A 24,651-nucleotide genomic window follows, 5' to 3' on the forward strand; every position below is an offset into this window, starting at 1 on the left:
ACAGCTAGCCCCGGCTTTGTGTTGAGCTTGTTTTAATCTCCATAGCTCTTGTTGAGCTTATTGTTGTGCTTTTGAAAGAAGTGTATTTACACTCAGAGAGCTGTCTGTAGCCACCTCGGCTGAGCCAGACCTCTCTCAGCAGGATAATCTGCAGTCTGATCTGCTCACCCCCTACATAGCAGCCAGCTCTGCCGTCTTTGTGGCGTAAAGTGAGTGGGGGAGGGGCCCTCGCTCCTGTCTCCCCATGTATGGACTAGTTCTCTGTGAGCTGAAGAGGCCCTGAGTGCTCATGTTTATACTGAGTCCCCACAGGCTTTGTGTTCGCTGGCTATAAGATTCACACTTTGAAAACAGCACTCATGGAATTTTACGTTTTTGAAGAGTCTGAGGTAGTACCAGTGAGGATTTCTGACATCTTTTATGTTGCAGTTGCCATTGTGTTGCTTCACATAATGTCTCCAAAAGAAAAGATGTGGTACTTTTACATTTCTAAGGCCATTTTACTTTTATTAATGTTTAAAGTCACTGTGAAATGGCATTAACGGCCCATTTTATTTCCCTATTTCCCATTTTATTTCCCTAATGTCCCTAATATATCTTTGTGAAATGGTATGAATGGCAAGGAAGTGGTGGAAGAAACATTTAGAAATACCTGCTTGAAACCTTTATTTTTTTCTAGCTCGGCTTGGTTGCAAAATCGCACATTTACACCACAACTGTGTGTGTGTGTGTTTATATATATATATATATATATATATATATGGGCACACTTTAGATTGGGGTCCAATTCTCACTGTTAACTAACTATTAACTATGACTTTTGCCTCAAACTCCTAATTACTACTTTTTAATAGTTAGTAAGGTAGTTAAGTTTAGGTATTGGTAAGGGTTAAGGGATCTAGGGTAACACGTTTTTAGGGTCTTTTAACTAGTTGCTTATTAGCTTGCATATTACTCGAATATTGGCTGTTTATTAGTTCTTAGAAAACACAAATTAATGCCTTATTCTACATTCTTAATCCTACCCAATACCTTATACCATACTTATAACTCCCAATACCATAATAAGCAGTAAATTGGGAGTTTATTGAGGGAAAAGTCGTAGTAAATAGTGAATATGTGTTACTGGATCTAGAATGTGGTCATGCAAATTAAGGCATTAAAGTCCACGTGAACTGGAAGTTGCAACCGACTTCAGTGTCTTCAGTGTTGTGACATATTTCCAAGTGAAACGGAATATTGAATAGAGGGCGGGATTTTAACGGGGTTAATAATGAGCTTCTGGCACGACAGCCATACACATTCGACTTGCGTCTGTGTTAACTTCCGCAACGTAGTACACAATGATATGATGTACTGCGTGTTATAACATAAGACATAGCGTAGAATGTCACGGCGTATCGTAGAACATCATGGCATTGTGTACTACGTCGTGGAAGTTAACACTTTTTAGACTTAAGTCGAATGCTTACGGCTGTCGCGCCGGAAGCTTGTTATTTTACTTTATAAAGTTTTAAATAAGGTTATTTGTCTTATGCAAATGCATCGATTCACTTCAGAAGGCCTTTATTAACCCCGCGGAACCGCGTGGAGTACGTTTTATCATTGATGGATGCACTTTTTTGGGCTTCAAAATCTCATCCTCCAATCACTCATATTATAAAGCTTAGAAGAGCCAAGATATTTTAATATAACTCTGATTGTGTTTGGCTGAAAGAAGATAGTCATATACGCCTAGGATGGCTTGAGGGTGAGTAAATTACAGGGCAATTTTCATTTTTGGTTGAACTATCCCTTTAATTGTTCACCACAAGACTAGTAATGTGCACTAACAAAGTAAATAATGTCAATTTTGATTTCATGACAACTTTAATATGTGCTTTATAAGTACTACAGCCAGCATCCTAGTAATATGCATGCTAATAAGCAACTAGTTAATATAGAAAGCTGTCAGAATACACAGTGCATCAAAGTTTGTTGTGTATGAAGCTGCATACCCCTGCTGACCCCTGTCCATCGCCGAAAGCGGCAACAGTGGGCACGTGAGCATCAGAACTGGACCACGGAGCAATAGAAGAAGGTGGCCTGGTCTGATAAATCACATTTTATTTTACATCACGTGCATGGCCAGGTGTATGTATATGTATATATATTCTTCTCTGAATAAGCTATTTCACAAAACCGATGTTTGCGTATGGTCAAAGACTAAGTAATAGGTGAATATATAAAAGTGACCCAGTTCAAAAGTTTACGTGTACTTGATTTCTAATACTGTGTACCGTTACATGGATGATCCATGACTTTTTTTGTATGGTGATGGTTATTTGCAAGTTGCTTCTTTGTCATGAGCAGTTAAATTGGTTACTATTCTTCTTCTTCAAAAAAAAAAAAAAAACTCCAGGTCCTGCACATTCTTTGGTTTTCCAGCATGTTCTGCATATTTGAACCCTTTCCAGAAGTGTCTGAATGATTTTGAGATCCATCTTTTCACACTGAGGACAACTCAGGGACTAAACTAAAGCTAAAGCTGCAAACATTCACTGACACTCAAGAAGGGAACGCTATGCATTAAGAGCCGGGTATATATGAAGTATTAGTAAAATGTTTTAGAGAAAATATCTTTAAATCTTTATAAACCTCACTAAATTACTGTATGTTAGATGCTTATGCTTAAATAACAAAAAACAGTTTGTCAATGATGTAAGAAAAATATATGTATTTTCTAAAAACATCTCATTATCTTGTGCAATTTTGCTTCTTGATTAAATGCATATTGTTTTTAGATATTTTTACTGGAAAACGAGACAAAATAATTTTTTTGCAGTGCTTCCGTGGCTCTGTGGGTCTAAAAAGAAACCATATGTCACAGAGTGAACTCATAAGTGCTCCTGACGCATTTACTTGTAAAAGCAGTGGCTGTGTAGAGGTGTGCGATACACTCCTCTGATGGACTCTGCATGTATTAATGCTTTGTGGCGTTAGACTGGCAGGTTTCCAGGGCTGCTCAATGAGGCAGCACTCAGTCTGCTGAGCTCTTTCTGCCTCACGTCACTCTGTTTATTCTTCCCTGCACTCCAGCAAACCAGCTGAGCTTCTGGAATATACTCGATCAGCTTCTATCTCTGTACTGTGTCCACAGTTACCGTGCCAGTCAATTCCTTAACACCCAACGCATTACCTTCCAACCCGAGAACCCATTTTGATGATTACCAAGAGCGTTTAATTCCACTGTCTGTGCGCACAGCCTTTGGGGAGCTAAATTGACCCAGTTTCTGTGCGAATCTACATTTAGACTGGCTTCGTGGGCTAAAATCATCTATCCTTGATCTCACCCTAATAAACAAACAGCCGATATATATCATCCTTTGCTGCCTTCCTGTCCTTTGAATGAATAGTGCTTTTTAAACCACAAACATATGGTTCTTTGTGGGGTGTGTGTGTGTGTGTGTGTGTGTGTGTGTGTGTCCTATACTGATAACTCATTATCTTTAAGTTATGGCCATTAATTGATATGCTAACATAGTGGTTCTCACCTGGTGGATTGCCGGTCTTTTTCTATAGGGTCACACATTTTAGATGAGCTAAATGTAAACAGTAAAATGCAAATAATCGTATAGTCATGCATAGTTAGGGTAGCAAAAAATGCTTATCTTTTAAAAGGGCAGAGAGAATGCTTCCAATATCTTTTGTTGTTGAATTACAAGACCATTTCGGCGCTAATTCTTCTGTCACTTGACAGATCCCAAGATAAACAGTTTTGCATCTTCACATCCTTGAAAAACTTTTGCAAAAGTATGTAAGGTTTTTTTTTTTTTTTTTAATTTGCCCATTGATGCTTACTTGATTCATTCATTGGCATATTACATAATTAATTAAAATTAATTGCATATTTTTGCTGAGAAAAGCCACCAAATGAAGATAGTTCAAAGACTCATCCGAATTGAACATGCACATGGAAAGCTGCATTTCAGACAGCGCGCAAATATTGAGTTCTCTTTCAAGTCTTGCGCTTGAACGGACAAATTCACACAAAAATTATGGCAACATGCCCATCTTGGCAAGTATTCTAGCAAACATATTAGTTCATGTCTTAAGTGAACGTAAAAAGTCGAGAAAAGGGCAACGCATGTGTATCAGTATTTTAGATCCGTGCATTATGTCTTAAAGTGACAACAGCCTAATATTCCTGCTGTCTGTGTTTTTTAATGTTAATCAAAAGACAAAGAAAATCACTCACTGCTCTTGACTAAATAGTTTTTGTAAATTTGATAATGATTAATCTTTAATTTATGCAGTGAAGATTATATCCAATGTTAATTTAAATTTGATTACTTTATTCAATTTCTGTACCTGAAGCCTACTGGTAGATACCTAAATAACCTGAAAAGCATGTTTTTATTCTATTTGTATCTTTGCTTTATTGTATTTATTTGTGCTTTTGCTTGTAGTTTGATTATTTGTTCTTTTTATTTGACAGTAGTCCTTTTTTCCCTGAACACAGTACAAACTGAACCGTACCTAAACTGAGACCCTAAAACAGTGATTAAAAACCGAACCGTGAGTAATTTGAATCGTTACACCCCTAGTGTATGTACACATGCAAACAGACATCTTTAGGAGTTTGTTTTGTATGTGTGTCTGTTTTCCACGCATTTTTCAGTGCATTAAACTGAAATTTAGAAGACTGAGAGTTTAGAAACTAGAAGACTTTAGAATTTAGAAAACTGAGACATTAGAAACCAAAAGCTCAATGTTGCTGTTTGGGCTGTGCAATAATACATTTCAATGTTAGACGTAGAAAAGATGAACTTTTGGTAACACTTTATTTTAGGGTCTTTTAACTAGGTGCTTATTAGCATGCATATTACTAGAATATTGGCTATTTATTAGTACTTATTAAGCACATATTAATGCCTTATTCTTCATGACCTTATTCTACATTCTTAACCCTCCCAATACCTAAACTTAACAACTAGCTTACTAACTATTAATAAGCAGTAAATTGGGAGTTTATTGAGGGAAAAGTCGCAGTTAATAGTTTATATGTGTTCCCTATACTAAAGTGTTACCGAACTTTTTAATATGATTGATATCTGGCTTTAAAAAGGTAAAATCTTATACATGTGGCTAATACCAATAATTTCACAGGTATAGTGTGCATCCCTACACTATAAAAAAATATTTTCATGATTTGATATCACAACATTTTTTCTTTTGTCAAATAAACTTCAATAATTAATGTGGTTCAGACAACATAATATTTTGAGTTTCTGTTGATTAAACCAATCGCCTTCATTGTATTAACTCAAATTTTTAATTTCAGTGAACTCAAAATTTTAAGGCAACCAGGTAACTTACTTTTTTAAGTTAAACACACAATTCTTTTTTACAGTGTAATAATTGTATTCTTTTTACAAAAATCACTATTTACTGCAAAATTAACATCCTTTATACCTATGTATAAAATCACTGTCAGTTTTGCATTGTGATTGGTGTGGTCTGTCTGTCTTATTGAAAGTGCCAAATTACTGCCTTCTCAAATACACTCCTAAAAGACAAGGATCCACATGCAAAAATGCTGCTCAACACAGCTAATATAGAACTGCTTTTTGTGAAGCTTTTAAGCCCTTTACTTTCCACTTTCTAGCAAAACATATCTAGATAGAAAATTGCAGAACAGAAGCAGTGTTACTATTGGTTTCAGATTTTGGAACCAGCGTTTATCGGCACTACACTAATCATTTCAGCATTGATCATTTAAAAAAACAACCTTCTCTGTCGACTAATTTTAAACCTACACGTCTCAGTGTTAGTAAAACCTAACTGCATCGTATGAGTCATTTCCTGCTGGATTGAATTGTTAACCTTAATGTTTTAATATATGTCGTGACAACCAACCGTTTATCAGTGTTCCTCCCCCACTGCCAGGTAATATAGCTGAGTGAGTGTGTGTGTGTGTGTGTGTGTGTGTGTGTTCACTCTTTTGGCTCATGCTTAAATAGAAGCACAACCATGGCAGCGAGTGCAACCAGTGCTTAGCCTCTGCAGGGAGATGTCAGGCAGAGCAGCTGAGCGCAAGCCCTGGATATGGTCAGAGAGAGAGTGTGTGTATGTGTGTGTGTGTGAGGGGGTAGTGCAGCTCAATTTCCATTTTTATTAACAATCCTGTTACCTCTGTCAGGGAGACGGATGGACGGGAGCTGGTGGATCAATGTCACTCTCCCTCCAGCATGCCAAAGAGCCAGCACAAGCACACCATTAACTGCTTCCTGTCCTACCCCTGCTCTGTGCTCAGCCCACAAGGAAGAGCTATAAATACTGCTTATGTTACCTTTCTCAAGGTCTTATCAAAGGTGCAATAGTCTTTAACAGGCACTACAAATGCAATTTCTTGCCATTACACTGCAGGTAATTGATTGTTCAAGTGCTTGCTGTTAACTTAATTAACGGCGGTGTTTAAGACAAATAGCACTATTGCTGGCGCTCATACAGGGGATTAGGGGTTTGTTCAAATCCCTAAATCTAAGTATTAAACTTCGTTGCATAAACCTATTCTGTTTGTGGTATGAATATGAATGATTTTTGCTGAGAAAAGCGCCCAAATGTAGATAGTTCAAAATAAAAAGTGAAAACACAGTATAAACTACCTAGAACATCCAAGGAGCCAAATAGCAATGTGCTAAAAACCACCCTGAACACCTTAGCAAATGCATAGGAACTAGGGCTATGAATGGGATGCGTTAATTAGATTAATTAATTACAGAAAAAAATAACGCGTTAATTTTTAACGCACTTGCCCCGCCCCCAGACCTACATAGGTCATTTGACATTTCATACAGTTGACTGGTGATGAATATGATGCAGGGCATCAACTCACGGCGTGATATAGCCTATAGAATGCAGTTAGAATGTGCATAAAATTCAAGATATGAAAGGCGAAAGGCGAAATGAAAAGAACATCGCGTCAGAAAGCTGCAGTCGTTTTTTTATTGGTTACAATGAATGGAGAATATCTCGTGTTTTTCTCAGCACCTATATAGCCTATAGTTCATGATAGGCTATAGTTAACAAGTTTGTGAATATTTTGAATGAAAAAGGAAAAAGGAAATAAAAGTGACATATCTGTCATAGAGCGTTATTGTACCAGCGTGACGCGTTGCCCCCACATTAAAAATGAATGTCCACATATTGTGAATTAATTTAATAAACTTGGCTTTCTTGGCAGCCTTCAGTAAATTAACTTCTCTAAGAAAATGATTCATAAAACATCAGTTGACCATATGTTTACGTTCTATTTCATATTTCCATATTAATAAAAAAAAATCAAGATGTAGTTCACCCAAAAATTCAAATTCAGTCATCATTTACTCAACCTCATGATCCAAAGGTTTGTGTAATAAATTCTATGTTGAATCAAATACTTCTTTCTGAATCTACTTTTTGTATTGTCTATTTGATGCTTTACACAATAATGACTTCAAATTATCCAAATTTGATGTACGATAAATTTGTGATTAATTAATCCACACAGCATGTAATTAATTAGATTAAAATTTTTAAATGCTTCCCAGCCCTAATAGGAACACATTAAAGTCATAAAGAAATCTGCAGATCTTTTCCTCCCTGTTGTGTCATACATCCAAGTTTCAGTCCATCGGTTGTTGATTGAGTGGAGGAAGATCTAAATGCGAGATTGCAGTCGATTGTTTAAAAAAAAGGGAGGGGCAGCATTTAAGTGGACTAAATTACTGGAGAAGTCCAGTATACGTCACCGGAAGATCGAGTTAGGACAATTTGATTAAAAATTATGAGGTCAAAACTAATTTTACACACTATGCAACTATGCAACTTTTAGCTATGCAACTGCTAAAAACCACCCACAACACCATAATGCCGTGTGTTTCATGATCAAACACTATTCGAGTAAATATAAAAATCTAGTTTATTAACTTCATGTGCAAAATCTATTCAGTTATTCTGATTTTTTTTTTTTTTACTGCAGTTTTTCATTCTTAACAGAAATTACTGCAAGAAGATGAACAGTTGGAGAAGTCTTCGGAAAACCTCTCCTGCTGGGTTTTGATTTGTGACTCACTTACGCCAACAAGAAGAGGGACTCCTGGTAGTTAGTGGGGATGATTTCTCCCAGAGAGCCATTCACACTAATGTCTCAAACTGTAACCGAGAACAAACCGTGATGGATTTTGCATGCACAATGATGGATTTATATCCATGTGTTTTTTTTTTTGTGTGTGTGTGCGTGCTGGGCCGTATCTCACGAGACTGGTACAGGAGTGTGTCTGGTGATGAATGCTGAGCTTGACAACTCTCACTGTGATGGTGGGGAAAGATTTGGATCCCTACCCTGCTGAAAAGACCAGCATAGCTGATCACCAGCACCCGCTCCATGGAGGGGCCTGACGATCAACCCAGCCCCCACAACTGTATGACCCATCTTAAAAGAGTCCTTAAATGGTAGCTGTAACCTGACATGGTTGGTGTCCCAGTTTCTAGGTGGTTAACTGGCTTAACCACCTAGATATCCTTAGTTAACCAGCTTCTATGCTATCTATTCTGGTTGAACAGCTTTACCAGCCAAGTTTTGGTTCATCACCACCAAACCAGAATAAACAAACCAGAACCAGCATGGAAATGAATACTTGTCTAAGCTTGTCTTTTTCAACAGAGTAAACCCCTGCTTCATTTCCTGCACACAGGACACTTTTGACCTTAGTCTGGGTGGAGGTCATATTTGATTTTAAGCAAATGACACCAAAGCTGTTAGGCATAGCGCACTTTATGTGTACCTTGATGTCAGTCAGTACATCCCCCCCACCCCCACCCCCACCCAAAAAAAAATTGCAGAGGAAAAAAATCTCAGGATAACACAGACCAACTTATTGAACATCTATCTCTCACAGTCTCACGTCAAATTAAATATTAATATATCCTCACTAAGGTACATTGGAAAGTACGTACAGTATTTGATTTTGTCGGTGTCATAATATTAATTTGTTCTCTTGGAGTCTAGCTCTGTACCAGCCCACACACATACACACATCTCCATTTGCCCTTGCAGCAGGGAAGGTTCAACTCGCCCTCCCCCCAGAGAGCAGCTTTGCACTTGAGCTGACCGTTAAACATGCTTTGCTGGGTTGCCATAGGAGGGCTGAGCACAAAGGCACTGGTCCTGACCTCCGAGCGGCTGTTAGCAGGGCTCCTGCGGTCTCTGGGAGAGAAAGAGTGGCGCCAACATCGAGCTTAAAGATTCTCAGGAAGCTGTCAGTACTGACACATTTCTCCCTCTGCACTGCTGCACATGCAAATCTCAGTGCCTCAAAAAACAGAGCGCCAGATCAGCCTCAATTTATTCCCCCCTTCTGTTTCTCTCTCCTCCTTTCTCTCATCCTCTTTCTTCTGCCGCTGCTCTGCTAATGAAGATTTTCTTGCCCTGCCTCCCCCTCACAGGAGAGAAGTGGAACAGAGAGCTCAGCAGTGTTTGAGTGTGGGGGAGCGGTCATGTACTCAAGTGTTTCTCATTAATGAATGATAATGGAGCCATCATATCTCATGTAAAGAGCTCTGTGACTAATTGTGCTACACTGTTTGCTGGGAGGATCTGCCTGATCTCTCTTCCAAAAGCTTTAGTGAGTCACCATCAACATATATGTGAGATTTTCTCACCTGGATTTAGTTCTGACTCACTGTTTTGCAAGATTGTAATATACAGAGACCAGCTGGCTGTATTTCAGTGGTAGCTGTTGCTTGTTCAAAAACCAGTCTGTCATGGTACTTTCATGGTTTTGGACATGTTTGGTCATTGTGGACATTGGGGGAAACCATCTTAATAACATGGCAGTTTTTTTTAACAAGCTACAGCTTCTATTATGTATTACATTGTAGGGCTAAAGCAATAATAATGCCTAATTATAATCTTTCAGACAATGGTACCATGGTGATATCATATATATTTTAGACATGGTATCATGGTAATACCATGGTATTCTTTGATAAGTTGGAGTCCCATTTATAAACACCAATGTGTTTCTTGATTATATCAGTTTAAAAGGGAAGCATGTACAAGAACAACAAAGGGCCTAAGACAGAACCTTGTGGAACTCCATACTTCACTTTTTCTGTGATGCCAACATAATAAGGCTGAAACACTACTTATGCTTGATTATTTAATTGGTTAGCATGACACAGTAAAAGTTAAAGGTGCAATGGGTGATTCTCTTCAGAAACATTTTTTGTTATGCTGGTTGAAAGTCTCCTCATATTCTGATATGTTAAGCGATCTAAATATATTTTTATAAATACATATCAACTGTGGAAGGTGTAGGACCATAAAATGTTCGTTCGATCATTGCGTTCTGTCTGAATGGTCCGATAGCATCTGTTCCCTGTCGGCAACGTGTGTTTCCATACCACTGCGCAGCCTGTTCACGCAGGCATCATACGTCATCAGCGCGTTTCTTGTACGCTGTGCAGAGTCAGAGCGAGAATGACAGGCGAACAGCAACAACCTAACTTTCTTTCTGAACCAACAACAAGTGAAGTGGCACTGGAAAAGTATCGACCAAAAGAAAGACAGTCTTAGAAAGTACTACAATGGAAAAAAAGGCTGGATCATAAAAGAGCTAAAACCCAGAATTAATATCAGCGTTGCTTTTCCACGCTGGAGATAACTGCAGGAGTCAAAGGGTCTGAAAGATGATGCCATGGTTGCAGAATTTCTTTTGGACAGGTAGGTACATGGTATGATTCGATTTTGATGTGTTTTAATAGTAAGGCATAATGTAGCATATGCAGTTTGTGTACCTTTACTAATTAGCTCAATGACAGCAGCGCCCAGCGTCTAATCTGAAACTATTTTTATGTTTTCAAAGTTACAAGCAAACTACAACATCCACATTCCACACCTTTGGTGCATGGATTCGTAAGGCCACCACCACCATTTGCTTCAACCATTTTTTTTTTTTTTTGAGTCTTGCTACAAACAATGAGTAAAACGTCTTGTTTCCTCCTTCAAGGAAAATACCCTGAGCATCCCTGCGGTTATTGTGTGTGCCGAAAGATAGTTTTGTGTTGTTCCTTCGCTTGATATTCTGACAATGTTTACATTGTATTTTTGCTGAAATACTATCACCTTTCTGGTTAAAAAGACAATGATGTGGATTATTTTGTGTTCAATGCTGCTAGTTTTTCATCAGCTGTCACAACAGCATATCCATTTGCTGCATCTAATTTGTTTTTAAAGGTGTTTACGTTCAGTACTGTAGTACTGTTATTCATTGTACTGTAAAGTTTTCTCACCGGTTAAAGACACATGATGTAATCCAATAACGTTGTCTCTGGTCTTCTCGCTCATGGTCTGTGCGCATTCATGTGTTTTGGAGGAGGGTGGGACGTACACTTTCAATGCTAACAGACTAAAGTTAGCATTTTCCCCAGAACACCTATTGCACCTTTAATGTGATGGTTAACATGGAACCATGGTTTTATGGACATGTAAGGTTTTTTTTTTTTGACATGGTGTTGCAGTAATCATATGAGATTTATGGACATTGTAAAGTTTTTGAGATATGGTATCATGTTAATGGCATGTTTTTTAATGAGGGTCTAACAACGGTACCATGGTAATATCATATATATTGTGGACATGCTATCATAATACCATGGTATTCTTTGATACCTTTTGATACTATCCAAAAACACCAATATGGTTCTTAGAATGAGTTTAGTTGTGGCTCCAGCAGTAGCCCTGGATCTGTGCTTAGCCCCAGGCTCTTGTGCTGACAGAGAGGGGAGGTGATTAATTGCCTCAGAGGGAACAGTTGCAGGAATTATTAATGGCTGCAGGATTAATCTGTTTTCTCTGGTTTGCCCATTAGTATGGGCGACCCTGGTGGCTGGAAGATTTTTTCTCCTAGTCTGGAGCTCCCTGGCAGCTAGTAGGATGGAGCTGTGTCTTTCTTTTCATTAGTCTCTTTTCTTTGTCTTTCTCTTCATGTGTCTGGAAAATTCCCATCCTCAGCTGGCTATTTCGGCAAACTCCAAACTCTGTGTGGCAGGTGGAATTGATTAATGTCACAGCATATTAGGGAAAGTGCTGTAAACACAGTGTGTCCCTATTTCAACAGTTCAAGCACTGCAATTCCTCTGCATACCTGTCCTGGCCTGTGTGTGTGTGTGTGGGTTTGCATCTAAAATGGGAAAATGCATTGGGTTTTTATGGAACATGTTCAGCTCTCAGCTATAAGCCTCATACCCAGGCCTCCATAGGCAGAGGTGGGGCGGACTCGAGCTACATGACTTGACTCGAGTTGCAAATTTAAGGACTTGTGACATGCTTGACTAAATGAAGAAAATTATTCGACTTGACTTAGACTTGAGAACCAATGAAATATATTGTGGGTAAAATGCCCATATTATGTTTTTATATTTATAGTTAAGCAATATTTCCAGAATTTCAGCACAATTGTAAATAGGCGACATCGGGATGTTCTCTAACAGTATACCGCTTGTCACATATTCTGAACTTCTTTTTGCCCCTAAAAGCAAAGAACAAAAAATAGTAAATATTAAAACTACACTTATTTCAGTTATTTGGTACTGTGACTTGACTTGATCCTTTGCAAGACTGGAGTCACCTGACTTGACTTGACTTGCTTGGTTTGTGTGCACTGCGAGCACTTGGCTCGAAACTTAATGGAAGGGCCTTAAGGCTTGCTTTTGACTTGACTTGTGTGACTTCCTCCCACCTCTGTCACCACAGAAAGCTCTGCAGAAATTATAATGACCATCTTCTACAATGTTCAAAATGTTCCCTGACCTTTACATGTTTGTTTTTTAGATATTTTGGCTATTTTGACAATGGGTAAACACATTTTACTGTATTTAAGTATATTCAGCAGAAAACTCTTCATTCATAAAGTGCTGCTCATTCCTCGCCTCTAGCTTGTTCGTTTGGTAGATAATTTGGGCAATGTGTTTATACTTTTTTTTCTGATAATAAAAGTGTAGCACTCTCAGCTCTCTTTTAACACACTTTATGAAAAAGGTGCACATATTCCATGTGGACCTATTCATACCTTTCATTTTAGTCTAATTCTGCAGCAAGGGAAGTAGTTGAGTAAATTCCATACGATTAAACCAGCTGAGAGTCTCTTCCAGGAGACTTGTATGCAATGAATTTACTGCAGTGAGGGAGCTGTAAGTGTCTGTGAGCATTCATGACATGCTCTAATCATTAAGGTACTTAGAGTTAGATTGGAAAAACGAGCTGGATTTCCCCAGACTGTGTTGTGATTCTCCCCTGACACTGCTGTGCGTTATCCATGATTGAAACCCTCAGAGTTTGTCAGATCCTGCAGTGAATAGTGATTTGTTTTATTAGGCGTTGACTTGACTCGATATCACAAATGAAACATCAAAACAAAGACTGTCTATCTTTATTACATTATTATTTCTAGTCATTTATTCAAGCTCATCTTAACTCATTAACATGGATAATACTTCTAGAGCTAGAGCAACAACGCTCCAGCTGTCTGTGTTTATTACCCCCACTGAGTGCATGTGTTGATGTCCCTCCTCCCACCCTTCACTGCCCGTGGCTACAAGACAAACAGCCTTTTCAGGAACCGATATGATTGAACACAACAAAAACAAGATAATATTTTCTCCTGTACAGTTCCTTTGGGGATCTCCAACAATGAAATCCATCCTGAACATTTATAATACTATTGAATTTCTGGCATTTGTGGTCTGCTATGGACAAGTGTGAAACATTATAAGTGTAATCAAGGCTTTAATGAGATTAAAGAGATAGTCTACCAGAAAATTAAAATTCTGTCTACTAGAAAGATATTATTGGTCATTCAGGAATTATTACACATTAATACACTCAGCTAACTGATATTTCATGTGGTTAGAGAAATTTTCGTTTTTAGTTAGTTTTATCATCATCACAGTAAAAGCTAATGTCATGTTTTCTCTTAATATCATCTAAAGGGAATGTGTACAAGGAGAATAACAAAGGGCCAGAGACAGAGCCTTGTGGCACTCCATACTTAACTTACAGTACATTGATTATATTATTGATCTGCCTGCATTGTATGAGAACTGAACTGAGATGGACAATGACATCACTGTTTTCTCTAGAGCTGCTGTATAGATAAATGAAGCAAGTTAATAACTTTTTTACAATGGAAATGAATCAACACTGAACTTACTTAAGCTGGACAATGACACTGTTTTCTTCTAAAGCAGCTGTACAGCCAAAACAAATGTTGTTGCATTATTTTCCTGTTATCACTGGAAAGCTGCATTGAAACAATCTGTATTGTAAAAAGCGTTATATGAATAAAGGTGACTTGACTTGATTATCAGTGAATAACAATTTAAATTTCAGTCTGTTTCTCACGCAAAACTATTATATGACTTTAAATAGATATTAGAATATAGTGCACAATATACGTTGTACAGACTACTTTTATGGTATTGTTTTGTCCTTTTTGAAGCATCCCACTAGATGACCCCTGCTTAAATTTTAGGTGTATTGTTTTAAGTTCCAGTAGAGTTCCCTGTTACATTTTACTTGCAAAAAAACTGAAAAAAATCTACACTTAAGTTTCCAACAAACAGTTATAGTTCTTCAAATGAGCCCAGGGTGGTTCTATTTGTTTGTTTTGTTTGTTTTGTCGTCTTTGTTTTGTTTTTTACCTAGACTATATGTGGTCCTGTTAGATGGGAAGATTACATAAATTCTGGAGTTCAGTACTGAGCGTAGGTAGCTGGAGAAAAGCCAGATGTGCTAGATGATGGAGTTCCAACATTGCTCCGTACCCACTGCACCTATTATTGGGCTGGCTCCCTTGCTGCAGTATGGGTAATAAACTGCTTCACAGCAGCCCCCAACTAGAGCAATCAATGGGAAATTATCTTGCCAGATCGATGTCTGGGCTCTTAGAAGTTGCATCACCAGCCAATGCAGAATACTGGGACTCAGCAGCTCTACGCAACCATTGGCTGGAGAAGTGCATCTCCATTAGAGTGTGTTTGTGCTGTGATGTTTCTTTGTTATGTTATGTTTAGATCTCTCTCAAATTAAGGTTTTGATTTAACCCCATAGCATTCCTAAGGTCTCTTTTAAATGGTGTGTGTACCACGAGCAGTACAGTGGAACACTAACAAATTAAAAATGATTCTGGAATAGTATTAGCTGATTTCAAATATGCTTTTTTTGCTCAGTTTGTTAAAAAAGTATGTTTTATCAAAGAAAAAAAAATCTCTTTCTCTTTGTTGTTGACCCACTATGTGACAGTGTGCTTTGAAATATCATTCAGATACATGTTCTGAAAGATTGTTTACAGGCTTTTGCTTTCCTAGAGCCCAGGTTTAATAGAACGAGACAAGCAAAAAGACAACATCTGATAAGCTGGCTTTAGCGTATGTCGTGTTCCGTGACTCAAATTTTGGTCAGGTGACAGATTTTATCATGTGTATGTGTTTTTTGAAGTGAGCCAGATTTTGCAGTCATTGCAGGTTGACAGATGCTACCGCTGTACATCTTGTGCTGAATGCTGCCAACTGATCTGAAAAAAGTGGCCAGCTAAGATCAAGGGGTGAAATTGAGAGTCTTTGCTTTCCCACAGAATAGAGATGCTGATACCAGCCAGATCAGCATCATCTCCTTTGCTATCGATTGAGTGGCTCCAGTTTCAGAATTGAAGATTGTTGAGAGCCTCATACAGACGGCTCTTAGCTACAGTAATGCAGCATTAGGAATCACAGAATCAACCAACACTAGCCCAAGATGGTAGCCAGAAATTGAGATTTCTTGAGCATTTGCGGTTCTTGAAGATTAACTCTATGCAACTAAAATACTGGATATGCATTAACTGGATATGTTAAAGGATTAGTTCACTTCAGAATTAAAATGTACTGATAATTTATTCATCCCCATGTCATCCAAGATGTTCATGTCTTTCTTTCTTCAGTCGAAAAGATATTGAGGTTTTTGAGGTAAACATTCCAGGATTTTTCTCCATATAGTGGACTTCAGCGGCTACCAATGGGTTGAAGGTCCAAATTACAGTTTCAGTGCAGCTTCAAAGGGCTCTACACGATGCTAGCTGAGGAATAAGGGTCTTATCTAGCTAAACGATTGGTCATTTTCTAAAAAAAAATCAATAATAATTGACATACTTTTTTAACCACAATGCTCATCTTGCACTGCTCTGCGATGTGCCACGCATTACGTAATCACGTTGGAAAAGTACCGCGGTAGGGCGAAAAATTTTCTCATTTTCTCCTCCAACTTCAAAATCGCCCAACATTAGGGCGTTTGACTTAGTCTTTGCTCGTTCACTTTGTAGACACTGGATCGGTACTTCCGTCTACGTCACAAATGACCTTTCCATCATGATTACGTAATGCGTGGCACATTGCAGAGCAGTGCAAGATGAGCATTGTGGTTAAAAAGTATGTCAATTTTTATTTTTATTTTTTAGAAAATGACAGATTGTTTCGCTAGATAAGACCCTTATTCCTCGTCTGGGATCGTGTAGAGCCCTTTGAAGCTGCACTGAAACTGACATTTGGACCTTCAACCCGTTGGTAGCCGCTGAAGTCCACTATATGGAGAAATATCCTGTAATGTTTTCCTTAAAAACCATAATTTCTTTTCGACTGAAGAAAGAAAGACAAACATTTTGGATGACATGGGGGTGAGTAAATTATCAGGAAATTTGAATTCTGAAGTGAACTAATCCTTTTTCTGATACAGTAAAATTGAGAACAATTCAATGTTCATTGTTTTTTTTTGTTTTGTTTTTTTAGATGCAGGTAACACTGGACTGTTGTACATCATTCTAGGAAGAAAATTAGAGCTCTCTGAACTGTTTCCTAAATGCTAGTTGGTTGTGAGTCAGTATTCTCAGAATTTCTTGCTCTTCACATTTAACAGATGGACTATTCTGTGAATGCATCATCTAGATTTAAACCTGTCCCTGAGTAATGATGTGTTAGTGTGACATTTACAGCACTGCAATCCCTCTATGTACGATGAGAGAGTGTGAAAAAGGTGTTGGAAGTGTGAATGTGTGTGTAAACAGATTCATAAATTCTCTCTTCCTGATCCCAGCCCTCAGCTCAGCAGGGCAGCTTTTCGTTGTTTGACAGGGAGCTTTAAAAAGGTCACTGGGACTTGAATCGCCATTAACCTCACCCCTCCCCATTCTCTCACACAGGGAAACTGGAGAGCCAGAGCCACCAAAGTGCCAAGAAGTGTTTAATGCAGCCGGCGTGACCTGAACAAAGCCATGGCGGTCAAGAGACGAGGAACAGAGAATCCCGGTGGAAGTCTCACGTCGGCCGTGTAATGCTACAGTGGGAATCGCCACGTCACGTAGCTGTGACATCAGTACGGCAAATGCACAATCGTTCCCTGATTGAATGTTATTGCTTTTTCTGCAATAAAAGGCTTAAGACTACTTGTGTATCTGTTCTTTAATACATTTCAGTTGTAAAATGTAATATATTTGTTATAATTCTGCGTATAATGCTGCCGTATAATTAACCAGCTCCCTTTTAATCTCAACTGGATTTCCAGCTCATAAAGCCGACTGTCTGAACCAGAACCGGTTGGCTGAGCATGGAATTTTCTGCTTACTAAAGAGGCAATTGTGCTGGAGAGCTCATATTGGAGCTGCTCTTGTTATTTGGGCCACAAAGCCTCTCAGGTTTTGGGCCTGCTGCTCTCAAAGTGATTGAGTGGCCTCTTTGTGACACAGGCATCTCTGCACCAGAAAGAGCAAATGACTGGCTCCATTAATGGTAGACTGCATGATGGGAATTGCATTCAAGTAGCCATGGAGCATATATTTCCCTCTTCTTGTGCAAAACGGGACATCGCTTCTTCTGTACAATTCAACACGGGGAAATACATCAACATGATAAGTGGTTAGACAACATCTGCGCTCTGGTGAATAGAGAGTCTGTTCTGGGATTGCTTCATTTTTATTTTGGTTCATATGTCATATGTGAATCATTTTGGGTAATTCTCACAAATTTATTTAAAAAAGAAAAAAAGTCGGCCGCACTTTATATTAGGGTCCGGTTCTCACTATTAACTGTGACTTTTGCCAGAAGGTAGTTGTTAGGTATTGGTAGGATTAAGGGATGTAGAATATAGTCAGGCAGAATAAGGCATTAATATGTGCTTTATAAGTACTAATAAACAGCCAATATCCTAGTAATATGCATGCTAATAAGCAACTAGTTAATACACTGTAAAAAAGAATTGTTGGTTTAACTTAAAGTAAGTTACTTGGTTGCCTTAAAATTTTGAGTTCATTGAAAATAAAAATTTGAGTTATTACAATGAAGGCGATTGGTTTTATCAACAGAAACTCAAAATTTGACAAAATAAAAAATGTTGTGGTAACAAATCATGAAAATAATTTTTTACAGTGTAGTGAGATTTGGACTCTAAACTAAAGTGTTACCAAAAAGTCAAATTCCCATGCCTGTAATGTGAAAAAAGATGTGATTAACCATGATTTTTTAAAAATATATTTCTTCTAATTAAAAAATTAAAATTATTTAAAAATTTTTTTATATATTTTGCATTACAGAAATGCAAATTATACTTATTTTATATTTCACATTTATAAAACGGTTAGTTCCTGTCCTTGATTCTGATTGGTCAATAGCTGTGTTTTATTCACGATAAAACACGGCTATGACTGCTTCACCCAATGGTTCTGTGTATCACTACACAACACCCTTAGCAACCACTCTTAGCAACGTAAACTGTTTGTTCTCAGTTGATATTGTTCATTGAAGCTTACTGTATTATGTAGAAGAGTATTGTGAGAAAGAGATTGAGTGAGCGAGTTTATTACCTGCATTCAGATTTAGCATTTTCCTTAAGCTCAGTCCTATGTTCATAATAAAAAATCTGTTTAAATGTCCGATGTATTATCTTGTCCTTTTAACAGTTAAGGGGTTTTCCCGTGACTGACAGCGCTAGTCAAAGCATTTGTTAGTTGTGTCTTGTTCCGTGTTCACAACAATTCAGTCTTTTCAATGTAAAAGTCTTCGCTACTGACTGACACACTTTGCTGCCATCTAATGGTGTAATAATGTAACTTCTGTTGCTGTTCACGGTCAGGGACTATTTTTTTCAGGTGGAAGGAAGGCTTTCAGTGAAACTTTACTTTATAAAAGTTGCATTGATACATATTTTTGGCTTTAATATTTGTATTGTGTGGTAACCGTTTTATAAAAGCAATAAGGTACTCGAGGATAGTGCTGTGTCATGAATAAGTCAATGCTGAAGGGGTTGCAGGGTTGCTAACTTATTCACGGTACAGCACAGTCTCGAGTACCCTTATTGCTTACTTACAGTACACTACTAACAATTGAGAAAGGAGGAAATGCGCTTATTTGTCATGAAAATGTTTAAAAAATGTTACATTATATATATTTTATATTTATTCAAGCTGAAATGTGACCTTATGTGAAAGTGTTAATAATATCCACCCTTTTACAGCATGTCAGTCACTTTTCTTCTTTTTTTTCCCCAATATATTTTAATGTGCGATTAATTGTGCAAAATACAAACACCATTTGAGATTGAACCTTTTGAAAACCCTCCCTTGCCTAAAGCCAGAGAGCAGCTAATCAAACTCGCTCATCTCAACCAGCGATGGGGTGCTGGGGCACTCCTTTGTGCCAAAGTACAAAAGACGTTTTCTCGTGCTGAAGAGGTTCCAAAATTTAGTTTCACAGAGTTTAGATCTTGGGTGGGCTTCGATGCACGGCCGATGCGTGGGATTTATACATGAAAAATGCTTCTCAATAAAACAACATTATTATGGAGTATTCAAACAAATTTCCTGCGTTTGTTTAAACAAACAGTATGAGCTATTAAAAGCATGATTCAAGTGTGAAGGAGCTAATTATCTTATGAAAAGCTTATGTTTTTGCATTTGAATGAGGGGGCATTTTAAAAGAGGCTTAGGTTGTAGAAGGAATGTCAGCAGCAGGTCTTCCTGTTCTCAGTCAGCACTTTCCTTGCAGGCATTTCCTTCTCTTACCACTGTTTGACAGGCCTCACTCTGTTAACCCCGAATAAAAGAAAGTGCAAATGAGCATACCTGTGGCTACAGACACGACGCTGCCACCCAGGCACCCAGAAATAGAGTGAAAAATCTCTCCCCACGGCATGTTTATGATGAAACCTGGAGCTGCTGGTTTGTTATCAGCCAGTTGGAAACTAGCATTGTTTGGAGGAGCTTTCCAGTGTTCACTGAGCTATGCAAGAGGTGTAAAAGTAATAGCCTACCTACACATCAACAAACAGCATTTGTACATTATCAGGACATTTTTGAGTGTTAAAGGGGACCTATAATGCCCCTTTTACAAGATGTAAGTCACTGGTGTCCCCAGAATGTGTCTGTGAAGTTTCAGCTCAAAATCCCCCACAGATCATTTATTATAGCTTGTCAAATTTGCCCCTATTTGGGTGTGAGCAGAAACGCAGCGTTTTTGTGTGTGTCCCTTTAAATGCAAATGAGCTGCTGCTCCCGGCCGCTTTACAAAAGAGGGCGGAGCTTTAACAGTTGCTCAACAACAACAACAAAGCTGGAGAATCTCACGCAGCCAAAATGAGGATTGTCAGTAACGGTGTTCAGCCTTAAATTTGTTCAAACCGGAGTCGACACTGATGGAGAGACTCAGGAAGAAGTTCCAACTTTTAGAATGCAACTGGATGTTTCTGAACGGTTAGTGGATAAATTTATGTAGTTGCTGTGGAGTTGATTCAACTCATCGACTAGCATGTGCCGTCATGTTAATCTTTTGTGCAAATCCAGCTTTGAATTGACCCTCGTTTGTAAAGCAGTCTGGTGTAAAATGACGGCATGTTAATAAAACTCGACTATAACAACTCTTCCTCTTCTCTAAAGCAGCCCAACATGGCCTCGCCCCCTTTGTTGCATGTTCTTGGGGCGGGGTTTATGTAAATCTTAGGGTTAGTGATGTCACTAACCCGAGAAGAAGCTCGTTGTAGTCCTTAAAAACGATTTCTGTAAAAGAAAATATCTCCCTTTGCTCTGAACTTTGAGCGTCGTAACTTTGCAGATGTTGTTTATGCTCAAACAGCAACATTACACACTAACTGAAGTTAAAAAGTGAAACCATAATCAACCACACCTTTAAAAATGCACAGCGTGTTTGTGTGTTTGCTATATATCTGGGCTTAGTCATACCTCTCAATTATGTCAAATGCTGTCGGTCATCATGTGCCAACTGAAAGCAAAAACATTACACATAAGTCATGTTCTCACCAGCAATGTTACTGTAGTACCAAATGTCAAGTATTTGATCATTTAACTCCTCCTCATTTAAAGGGATATTTCACCCAAAATGTCGATTCTGGCTTAAAGGGTTAATTCACCTAAAAATGAAATTTCTGTCATTAATTACTCACCTTCATGTCGTTCCAAACCATTGTTCATCTTAGGAACATAAATGAAGATATTTTTGATGAAATCCAAGAGCTTTCTGACCTCCCTATAGACAGCAACATCATAACCAATTTCATTTTCCAATCTCATCCTCATGTCATTTCAAACATGTATGATTTTTTCCCCCTCTGTGGAAAAGGATGTTTTGGACAATGATCATGCTGCTCATTTCCTAATACATGTGGCATCAGCTGTTTCCATCCAAATATCTTTATGCAAATTTTGAGATGGAAACACATGGCGCATAAAAAACTTGCGAATAATTATTTTTTATCCTGTAAGAGGACATTCATATAAACTACGATGGAAACACATTTACCGAATAAATCCCTCGATGCGCAACAAAAAAACTCATGTGACTTTACATCAACAGAGGATGTGTTTGGACAACTGGACAAACCAGTGGACCAATCGCATTGCACAGCATCTCAAATGTTGGTTTGCTCATTCTGAAATTCCTGAGCCAAAGTTCGTCATCACAATGGTTGGGTATAATTATATTTCGTGTCTCACACAATTGTGTTCCCAAACACCAGCATCCAAAAGCAAGAGAACATGACAGCGTTTATTTCATTTCGCCTGCACGTTCTGAACCGCAAGTCATTTAAAATGTACGAAAAAAGAGCCGAGGTGCCTTTGCCAATTGCAGCAATTTCCATTTTTTGGGGAGTTTTGTTCTCCTGAAAGCACGCAATAAATATGCTTTATTCACAAATATTTTATGCGATATTCCAATTTTGCGCATCAGTTAAATTCACAACTTGGGATGGAAACATAGCTAGTGATGTCAAACCTGGTGCAGCGTATCTTCATACCATATTTGCACCATATAGCCAATCTGGCAAAACAACAACAAAAAGATTGTATTTTTCTTTAGATGGATTGCAATATAGTGCACAGATCACTTTTATGATTCTTTTATGGTATTTTTTAGGCTCACTTTCCACTTTCACCGCTAAAGTTCATGGAAGAAGAAGTCATATGGGCTTGGAACGACATTTAATAAGAGTTTTCATGTTGAAAAGTCAGAAAGGATAACTAAATTGTGATTTGATTATTCAGTATGACAGTAAAAAGCATTGTTTGACCAAACTAGTCCTTTTTATTAACCAGAATTAATTTCTTAAAGTAATCCTAGAACTTTTCATAGTTATTAAAATGTAATCTTAGAATAGATGTTATATATTCATTGATCATTTAATCATTTTTTTTTTTTTTTTACATTTGCTTTTAACTAAATTTAGTTTGAATTTGTAAAATCAGTTTGTCATTTCATACACAAGACATAAAGGGTTAGAAAGTTAAAAAAAAAAAAAAAAAAAAAAAAAAAGACCAGGAGATTAGAGGAAAATAAGTTAAGGCAGAAAAAACACCACCTTTTTGAAGGCTTTTTAGACGTGTTGGACTCATAAAGACATACAAACACGTGCTGGAAGTTTCAGGAAGAATGCTTGGTTTAGAACGACCGATCCAGTTTCCGCGTCTTACCGCGCACTGCGCGCCTAGGGTTCAATCCATCCGGATCATTCTCCTGGATTTCATGGCGCTTCCTCCTCCTGCCCTTTAGTTACATTGTATCTCCCTTACTGAAAGGAGCGAGGGATCTAGGACTCAACTCAAGGAAAAAATGAATGAATATACGTGAAAATGGACGTGCCGAGATGTTGGATTTATCATCTAGGAGTTTAAGAAAGACGTATTTGAAGAAAGCTTTGATATTTAGACCCTGCGATGCCAGTTTCAGGGCAGTGTTTGCATTTCTGAACGGGATCTTTAGGAGTGTGATGGCTGCTGGCCTTCCCTTTCTCTAGTTGCTAGATGTGTTGGGAAGTGCACTGCTTTGGGATCATTTTTGGAATTCCGTGCGCAAATCCAGAGGCCTTTCCACCTTCCTCTATGGAATGTACATAAGTATTCTCTGGATAGGGGTTCGCGTGTGGGGTAAGTGACGCTGGGATTAATGCATTTCTTTTGTGTGTGTGTGTGTGTGTGTGTGTATATGTATGTATGTATGTGTGTGTGTGTGTGTGTGTGTGTGTGTGTGTGGGTAGGGGGGTGGTGTTTTATTGGTGCAGATGGAGACTGGAGGTGCTTTAGCCCGTTAGCTTAGCTCGGTTGTCATGGCTCACACATGCTTTGACCGTCTTAGAGAGTAATTTCCTTAAGAGCAACACGGACCAATGCGTTCGAGCAGCGCGTTAGGTGCGGCGAATCGAACAACGAGTACCAGCTTACTCGATTAGACCAGTAATGTGCGTTTTTTAAAACAGAGCTGAGGAAAAATAAACGGGTTGCTTGTCCATAAACACACCGACAGTGCTTAAAACGGCTGTGGTTTGTTTATGCTGGAGTTGCAGTTCTCTGTGGAAGAGCTCGAGTCTGTTATGAATGTCAAAGGATGTGTGTGAGTATCAGCAGATTCGCAGTGAATCAATCACTGCTTTCAAACACAGAATTCACTCCACAACCTTCAACAGTCACACGTCTTCAGAGCAGTCCCCATACACTAACAAAAGGTACCATGTTATTACCATGGCTTTTAGATACCGTATCATGATTATATTACGGACGTGATCCATAATAGTACCATGTTTTTGGACAAGTGGTATTCTTTCAAGCATCTTTAATTACAATGTAAATGGAAGGCCTATATGTCAGTGCCATTTTATACCATATTTCTAACTTGTCTGCTTGTTTGATTTTCCCTCTGATTCTTAATCATTGTATCGGTTCCACTAGTTTTATTAGTGTTGACTGAGTAGAGGCCAAATGTGTTTTTGCTTTAGCTCTGTAACTAATCTTCCCTCCTATTTTTCATCACCTTTAAATTACTTATGTTTTCCTAACACTGTTGGACACTGTCCATTTTGTACCATTGTATTACCATTATTGTTGCAGACGTAGCTACTATATTAACACCATGGTATTATTTGACATACCTTGTCTATGTAAATACCTTGTTATGCTAATATAATCTAGGTTTATTCAGTTAATGGTATCACACAGTACTAGCTAGGGGAACCTATTGTGCACCATTCAATATCTGTGTGAATGGAGCTGAAATGCATTTGCTCTATTGCATCTTTTAAAGAATTAGCACAAATATCAAGTAGCC

The 24,651-nt window shown here is 38.2% G+C and overlaps 2 protein-coding genes across 3 annotated transcripts in view; both read left to right on the plus strand.

The window, feature by feature from the left end:
- Window positions 1–17,495, plus strand: part of trip4 (thyroid hormone receptor interactor 4) — a 72,190-nt gene extending 54,695 nt beyond the window's left edge. Inside the window, exon 13 of the mRNA XM_051900852.1 lies at window positions 17,253–17,495. Within this exon, the coding sequence (XP_051756812.1) occupies window positions 17,253–17,311 (59 nt within the window). The 3' untranslated portion in view covers window positions 17,312–17,495. The remainder of the gene's footprint in view (window positions 1–17,252) is intronic.
- A 5,276-nt stretch (window positions 17,496–22,771) lies between these two features.
- znf609b (zinc finger protein 609b) overlaps window positions 22,772–24,651 on the plus strand; it is a 56,052-nt gene continuing 54,172 nt past the window's right edge. The window contains exon 1 of one of the 2 annotated variants that reach the window (XM_051900845.1): window positions 22,772–23,477. The gene's annotated coding sequence lies outside the window, so the exon portion shown is untranslated. The remainder of the gene's footprint in view (window positions 23,478–24,651) is intronic. The other variant, XM_051900846.1, reaches the window with a different exon arrangement.

Source organism: Ctenopharyngodon idella, chromosome 7 (genome assembly GCF_019924925.1).
Source record: "Ctenopharyngodon idella isolate HZGC_01 chromosome 7, HZGC01, whole genome shotgun sequence".
Classification (NCBI taxonomy): Eukaryota; Metazoa; Chordata; class Actinopteri; order Cypriniformes; family Xenocyprididae; genus Ctenopharyngodon; species Ctenopharyngodon idella.